This window comes from Fonticula alba (genome assembly GCF_000388065.1).
Source record: "Fonticula alba strain ATCC 38817 unplaced genomic scaffold supercont2.4, whole genome shotgun sequence".
NCBI classification, from domain to species: Eukaryota; order Rotosphaerida; family Fonticulaceae; genus Fonticula; species Fonticula alba.
The window spans coordinates 1,199,210-1,205,905 of record NW_009242974.1 but is presented as its reverse complement, the minus strand read 5'-3'; the positions used below and the strand labels follow the sequence as shown (position 1 = coordinate 1,205,905).

General features: G+C 65.7%; 4 protein-coding genes across 4 annotated transcripts in view; 2 read left to right on the top strand and 2 right to left on the bottom strand.

The window, feature by feature from the left end:
• H696_02797 (hypothetical protein) overlaps positions 1 to 1,508 on the bottom strand; it is a 3,152-nt gene extending 1,644 nt beyond the window's left edge. Inside the window, exons 1-5 of the mRNA XM_009496696.1 lie at positions 1,205 to 1,508; positions 975 to 1,067; positions 641 to 798; positions 456 to 525; positions 136 to 285 (exon numbers count right to left, since the gene is read on the bottom strand). Coding sequence (XP_009494971.1) covers positions 136 to 285; positions 456 to 525; positions 641 to 798; positions 975 to 1,067; positions 1,205 to 1,399 — 666 coding nt within the window. The 5' untranslated portion in view covers positions 1,400 to 1,508. The remainder of the gene's footprint in view (positions 1 to 135; positions 286 to 455; positions 526 to 640; positions 799 to 974; positions 1,068 to 1,204) is intronic.
• Positions 1,509 to 2,121: 613 nt separating this feature from the next.
• On the top strand, positions 2,122 to 3,363 carry H696_02796 (monothiol glutaredoxin). The gene is made up of 5 exons (XM_009496695.1): positions 2,122 to 2,258; positions 2,353 to 2,493; positions 2,604 to 2,660; positions 2,845 to 2,957; positions 3,080 to 3,363. The coding sequence occupies exons 1-5, from the start codon at positions 2,256 to 2,258 to the stop codon at positions 3,225 to 3,227; spliced, it is 462 nt and encodes a 153-aa protein (XP_009494970.1). The 5' UTR covers positions 2,122 to 2,255; the 3' UTR covers positions 3,228 to 3,363.
• An 86-nt stretch (positions 3,364 to 3,449) lies between these two features.
• Positions 3,450 to 4,236, bottom strand: H696_02795 (hypothetical protein). Its single transcript, XM_009496694.1, has 3 exons — positions 3,926 to 4,236; positions 3,739 to 3,824; positions 3,450 to 3,639 (listed from the first exon to the last, which is right to left on the bottom strand). The coding sequence occupies exons 1-3, from the start codon at positions 4,001 to 4,003 to the stop codon at positions 3,504 to 3,506; spliced, it is 300 nt and encodes a 99-aa protein (XP_009494969.1). The 5' UTR covers positions 4,004 to 4,236; the 3' UTR covers positions 3,450 to 3,503.
• A 496-nt stretch (positions 4,237 to 4,732) lies between these two features.
• Positions 4,733 to 6,659, top strand: H696_02794 (hypothetical protein; the record flags this gene model as incomplete). The annotated part of the gene is made up of 5 exons (XM_009496693.1): positions 4,733 to 4,842; positions 4,996 to 5,122; positions 5,283 to 6,299; positions 6,430 to 6,571; positions 6,640 to 6,659. 5 exons carry the CDS (start codon positions 4,733 to 4,735, stop codon positions 6,657 to 6,659), a joined length of 1,416 nt encoding a protein of 471 aa, XP_009494968.1.
• Positions 6,660 to 6,696: the final 37 nt, after the last annotated feature.

The following is a 6,696-nucleotide window of genomic DNA, read 5'->3' as shown; positions in this document are numbered from 1 at the left end:
GGGGGGCGAGGAGGGCAGAGGACGGGGGAGGCGACAGGGATCGACGATAAGTCAGTGCCGGCCCCGGCCGATGGGGACCAAGCGAAAGGCAGGCCCTGTCGCCGGCGCAGAGAGGATGGTGGAGCTCGAACGCACCGGGGTCAGAGTGGCTGACATCAGGACCACCTGGAAGATCTGGGGAGTGAAGGTCAGCAGTGTGCGGACATCCTCGCTATAACCGAAGGACAGGATGAGGTCCGCCTCATCGATGACCAAGGTCTCGAGGGATTCCTTGATGCTGAGCACCTGTGTCCGAGGCCGCGGAGGAAGGGCGTCAGAGAGGGCGTGTCGCGAAGGCGGGGGGGGGGGGGGGAGGAGGGGGAGAGAGAGAGAGAGTGGAACGGAGTTGGTGGGAAAGAACGTCAGCAGGGAGACGCAAGTGGCGGAGCACAGGGCAGCGGGCAGGGGGCACATACACCGCTCTCGAGGTGGCTCACAACACGCGGAGTGGATACAATGATGTCTGGGCACTCGGCCAAAAGAGCCCTGCAGGAACCGGGGAGACAGAAGATGTTAGTCTCCCGGGGGGGGGGGGAAGGCAAAATACGCAGCAACCCAAAAGGAGAGGGGGGATGCCGGGGAGCCGGAGCAGACCACGCACTTCTGAGACGCAGGGCTCAAATCCGAAGAGAGCTGCACAACGTGGACATTCTGTGCGCAATGAAGCGTGAGATGCCGGCAATACTGGAAGACCTGCTCCAGCAGCTCACGCGTCGGAACCAGGAGCAGGGCCTTGACACCGGTGTAGTTGGGGTCGCGCTGGGACAAACACACGAGGGGTGAGCGACCGGAGGGAAAGATCGGACGGAGGAGGGAAAGGGGGGCCGTTGACAGGACGGGGCGCAGGCCACGGGCCAAGCGACGACGTCGAGATGGAAAGAGAGAGAGAGAGAGAGGAAGAGAGAAGGGGCATGGGAGATGGGCAAAAGGCATACCTCCTTGGCGTTGAGCACACGCTGGATGGCCGGCATCACGTAGGCGGCCGTCTTGCCGGAGCCGGTCTTTGCGCGGCAGAGGATGTCCTTTCCCTGGGGGGGGGGGGACAAAGCAAGAGCAAACCAAGCCCAGGGTGGGGGAGGGGGGCGGGACGCATGGATGTCAGTTCGGGGCGCATGGCTCGGCAAAGCTGGGAGAGACACGGAAGGAACCGGGATCTGCGACGCACGGCCAGGGCCAGGGGGATCGACTCGCGCTGGACCATGTTCGGCTCCGCGAGGCCCATGCGCAGGGCTGCCTTGCCAATTCGGCTATCCAGGCCGAGCTCCTCCCAGGTAACCGACTGGTGCTCCTGGTCGGCCGGGGCGTCCTCGCCCAGGAAGGCGGCCGCGGCCATGTGGGGCGCCACAAGCGACATGGACATGCTCACGACGGGGAGAAGGAAAGGAGGGGGGGGGGAAGGGGAGGAAGGGAAAGGGGGGAGAGAGGAGGAGCAGAAGGGTGTAGAAAGGCTGGGGGATGGAGGAGTAGGGGTCTCTCCGTGGGAGGAGGCCAACAACCTGAGCTCGAAAAATACCCGCCATCCCTTTCATCGAGCCGGCCTCTCCCCCCTCCGCCCCCGCCGGGGACAGCCAAAACAACCACCCCGGAGATCGCCACCGGACGAGTGGGACTGGCCCCGCATGCCTGCCGGTGCGCTCGCAGGCGGCCGCGGGCCGCCCCCGCGCGCACGCACACACCCACACACATGCGGCATCCGACCGGGCGCATGTGCCCGCGGCCGGCCGGCCGGCTGGCCGACCCGAGGCCGAAGAGGGGACGGGGACACGCTGCCTGGTGAGAATGGCCGAGATCGTCCCAGCAAGCACAAGGCAGGGGCAGCGCATGGCTGCCGATGGATCACGCGCCTCGGCGCCGGTGGCGGGCAGGGCTCGTGATGTCCCAAATGACATTCCCTTGTATCACACGGCGATCATTCGCTGCCCGATCCGCCCCGCCCCAGGCGCCGATAGAGCCCCCCCCCTCCAGCCCAGGGAAGACCCAGGGGGACACACAGCCTTTCCGTGGTCCCGGCGAGAGGCATGTGCCTGGCGAGAGAGACGGAGAGAGAACGAGAAGGAGAGAGGAGCCCACATCCCCTCCCCCGGCGCCGCCTGCGTGTGGGACATTTTTTTGGTGCCCCCCGACCCGGCCACTGACGCCCCGGCGCGCAGAGCATCTACAGCTGTCTCCTCTCCTCCTTCCTCTCCCAACAGCCCTCTCCCCCTCCCTCCTTAGTCATGGTATTTCACTTGTTTCTGGCCCCTCTTGTCCCCTCTCTTCCCCCCCTCCCCCCCCCCCCAGATCCCCCTCTGACACCTCCGCGCCATCCCCCAGCTTTCCCGCACTGCCCTGTTTGCCGCTACCCTGAACCGCACTGCTCTGCGTGCGGCTGCCGCCCGGCCGGCCGTTGCCCCGCTCATGGCCATGCGCTCCATGTCTAGCGTCAGCCCGGATCTGCTCCAGCAGCTGGACAAGGTGCGCTTTCCCCGGGGCCCCCTTTGCCTCCTGCGCTCGGCCTGCATCGTGGGACTTGCCCGCACTCGGAGCCACTGACACCCCTCGCCCCTCCTTCCGACTCGACGCAGACCATCAAGGACAACGACATTGTCGTCTTCATGAAGGGCGTTCCCGAGGCCCCCCGTGTGCGTCTATGTTCCCCTGCACGGCTCCCCTCTCTCTCTCTCTCTCTTCCTCTCTCGGGATGTTGGGATCCCGGCCCGTGTTCTAACCCTCGTCTGTTCTCTCCCGCTCCCGCTCTCTCTCTCTCTCTCTGTCTCTCTCCCGCCTCCCCCTCTGCCCGCTCCCTCTTTGCGCGCCTGATCTCAGTGCGGCTTCTCTCGCGGTGTGGTCCAGCTGATCGGTGCCGCCGGTGTCTCGGAGTTCAAGGCCATCGATGTCCTCGAGTCCGACGAGGTTCGCCAGGGCATCAAGGATCTCTCGTGCGTGTGCCCTTGCCGTCCCGTGTGCCCGCCGCGCCCCCCCTTTCTCATTCGGTCCCCCTCTTGTGCCCTTCCATTTCCCCGGCGGCCCCGCGCCATGCTGACTCCCCTTTTCCAAACAGCTCCTGGCCCACCCTTCCCCAGGTCTACATCAAGGGCGAGTTTGTTGGCGGCTTCGATATCGTCTCTCAGCTGTACAGCTCCGGCGAGCTCCACAACATGCTCCGCACCCACAACCTCATCCCCACCGAGGAGAAGGCCTCCGAGTAAGGCCCCGCCCCCATTGCTTGCGGTGCTGCTGCCGGGCTTCTCTGCCTGTGCGTGTGTGTCTGTGTGTCTGTGTGTCTGTCCACGCACGCACGCGCGCACGCACGCACAATTCACATATACATAAAACCGTGTACTATCCTCTACCATGGGCGCCGCCGAAGGGGGGGGGGGGGGCACCGGGGCGCGGGGATATGCTTGCAACCATGTACGCATCAAGGGAAAGGTGTCTCCAAGGAATCTATCAACAGGCGTATGAGGGTGTGGGGGCGGGCTGGATCAGACCGACTTTCGTCCGGCCACACCGATCAGGAACTTTCGCAGGAGAACCTGGGCCCGGGCCGAATGTCCAATGTCCAGGAAGGCCTCAGTGGCGTCACGCCCAGCGTGGCGCAAGATGATCCGGGCACCGCCGCTGCGATTGAGTCGGCGGGGGGGGGCGGGGGGAGGTTAGACCCAGGGGTAATGGGCGCAGGAAGGGCGCCGTGAAAGCAACAGCCCCGACTCGACGCACGGATGGTCATTCAGAAAAGCCGTCACATCGTAAACTCGCCCCTCGATGATGATCCAACAGTCATCGGCGCTATTGTGCATGGCGATCTGCAAAACCCGGACACCATGGCGTCAGCATCAGGCGAAGGCATGGAAGACATCCGGCACAAGGCGGACAGCAAAGGCCGAAGCGTGGCCAACAAGCATACCTCTTCGCGGGAGTACGTGGCGAACCGGGGGAGGGAGTCCTCTACCGGGCCGGTTTGGCTCGAGCATGCGTTGTCCATTGTCCTAGACAGGAACAGGGGGTGCCGGGTGGGGGAGGGAGGATGCAAGGGAAACGAGGAGACAGAGAGAGAGAGGGAGAAGGAGGAGGAGAGAGAAAGAAGGGTTGAGGGGGGGAGGGGGGCGCAACCAGGCCACTCGAGGTGTATTATTTGATCTGCGGGCTCCTCGAGGACCAGAGCAATGGCTTGTTTTTCCCTCACCTTCTCCCAAGCACATTGAATACACACACACAGAGAGAGAGCGAGAGAGAGAGAGAGAGAGAGAGAGAGAGAGAGAGAGACCGAGAAGCACGCCCACGCATGCATGCACACATTTAAAGATCTCTCTCCATTTGTCCCTGGTCCCCACCGAGAGCCAGATGGCACATAGGGGGGGGTGCGCCATCCGCGAGACAGCCCCCGGGGAGACAATCGTGCGCATGTGGCGTTGGCAGTTGCCGACCGGCCGTTAGATTCCGTCCCGGACTCTGGTGCCTGGCGGAGGGCAGAGGCACGGCCAGCCGGTGCCCATGCATGATCGGCCGCGGGATCGGGAGGGGGCGCCTCTGTTCCTCACCCACCGGTGGCCACAGACCAGGTCACTCCCCCCTCCCCCTCCCCCTCGCGCACCCGTCCCTGCCCCTGCTCCCGCCCATCCGGCTTTTTTTTTTGAGTCACTGCCACCACGTCCCATCCGGCCGACACGCGTGCACCTCTTGCCATCACTCGTCTGCTGCATGTACACACGACATGGAAGGGAGCTTCTCCACTGAGCTACAGACGGCCCGAAGTCTGGCTCTTGTCTGCAAATACGACCAGGCCCAGGTCCAGTATGCGTTCGTCATCAACGAGCTGACTCGGTGCGTGAGTGGCCCTCGCTCGGCCGGTCCGACACACCTGGACTCGCCCAAATGCGCTCGCACACACACACACACACACACACACACACACACACAAACGCATGGCCGCACGGTCGCATAATACGGTCACTGACAAACATCATTTCCGGACAGAATGCTCCGCACCTTCACCGGCCCGGAGGCCTTTCTCCACCGGGAAAAGCTTGAGCTGGCTCGAGCGGAACTGCACAAAGAGCTGACCCTGGTCAAGCAACTGGAAGCCCGTCGTGCCGAGCTCAGGGTGCGTCGTGGACACTGCCTGCGCAAACTCCCCCTTCGCCGTCCACTCCCCTCCTCCTCCTCCTCCCCCTCGCCTGCCCTCTCGCGTTTGTCTTTCTCACGCACACGCATATGCAATATGCATATCGCCGCATGTACGCTGTGGATGCCCTTCCGGCCAGTCTCGTGCTGGCCCGGTGGTGCGGCGCCTTCTGCCCGCTCGTGAGCCGGCGGCCGCCCCGGAAAAACGCCCACGCTTTGATCCCGCGCCCGCACCGGCCTCCCCGCGCCGGGTAGTGGCCCCCGCCCGGCACTCGCCCCTCCGCAGCGCGGCTCCCGCCTCCACAATCGGCCAAACAACACCAGTATCGCGGCCCAGCCGGCCGGCCGGGTACATCCCCCCGTCAGTGGTGTCGCCTTCGCGGAATATGGCCACCGGGGCCGGCCCTGCCGGCACTTCGGCCGTCTCCGGCCCGGAGAATCTGTACAACCGCGCGCGCGACATGGCCGCCCGACGCCAGGCGGCTGCCGCCGGCGGGACCGGCTCTCAGGCAGCCGCCCGGACGACGGCCCCCACACCGGCACGGCCAACACGTGCGGCTCTGGCCGCCCGGTTTGCGCCTCCGGCCGATGTCGGCCTCATGCCCACGGCCCTCGGACACCGGGTGAGTCTGCCCGGCGGTGGGGTGCCTGCCTCGGGCGCTGGTGCTGGCGCCGGCGCCGGCGCCGGGCCACGTACTCCCGGCCCCGGTGCTGGGCGGATACAACACCACCAGCCCGCCGCCAACAATCCACCCACCCCACGCGGCCCGGGGACCATGGAATCGGACCTGCTGCCGGGCGAGCAGGCGCCCCTCATCCGGCGCTTCGTGCCCTCCTCCACCGCTGACCAGGAGTTGGTTGACATGCTGGAGCGGGAGATCCTGGTCCGGGACACGCGCGTCCGGTGGGATGATGTGGCTGGCTTGGACTCGGCCAAGCTGCTTTTGCGCGAGGCGGCAGTCTTGCCGCTGCTCATGCCGCAGCTCTTCCGCGGCATCCGCCGGCCCTGGCAGGGGGTCCTGCTGGCCGGTCCACCTGGCACCGGGAAGACCCTCCTGGCCAAGGCCGTGGCCGCCGAGTCGGGGACCACCTTCTTCAATATCACGGCCGCCACGCTGGCCAGCAAGTATCGGGGCGAGTCGGAAAAATTGGTCCGAGTGCGTGTGCAGCTCCCCGCTGGCCCCGACCCCGTGCGGGGACAGGCTGGCCGACTGCCCTTTCCCGGGCCTCCACCCGGTTGCTAACCATCACCGCCACCACCGCCACCACCGCCACCACCACGCATAGCTTCTCTTTGAGATGGCGCGCTTTTACGCCCCGAGTGTGGTCTTCATTGATGAGATTGATTCGCTGTGCTCGACACGCGGCAGTGCCGGCGAGCATGAGGCCTCGCGTCGAGTCAAGTCTGAGCTACTCATGCAGATGGATGGTGTGTCGGCCGCCGTGGCCGAGGCTCCGCCCCCCTCGCCTGCCCCATTCACCCCCTCTTGCTCTCAGGGGCCGGTGGATTTGGGTGACTCGGCCGGGCCGCCACCGGCCGGTGATGACGCCGAC

Excerpts from the sequence above, each read along its gene's own strand:
- H696_02796 (XM_009496695.1), top strand. Across the intron at positions 2,494-2,603 it reads TGCTCCAGCAGCTGGACAAG|ACCATCAAGGACAACGACAT; the intron begins GTGCGCTTTCCC and ends GACTCGACGCAG. Across the intron at positions 2,958-3,079 it reads CAGGGCATCAAGGATCTCTC|CTCCTGGCCCACCCTTCCCC; the intron begins GTGCGTGTGCCC and ends TTTTCCAAACAG.
- H696_02795 (XM_009496694.1), bottom strand. The coding sequence starts at position 4,003 with ATGGACAACGCATGCTCGAGCCAAACCGGCCCGGTAGAGGACTCCCTC. Across the intron at positions 3,825-3,925 it reads CCACGTACTCCCGCGAAGAG|ATCGCCATGCACAATAGCGC; the intron begins GTATGCTTGTTG and ends CGGGTTTTGCAG. Across the intron at positions 3,640-3,738 it reads GCTTTTCTGAATGACCATCC|CGGCGGTGCCCGGATCATCT; the intron begins GTGCGTCGAGTC and ends ACTCAATCGCAG.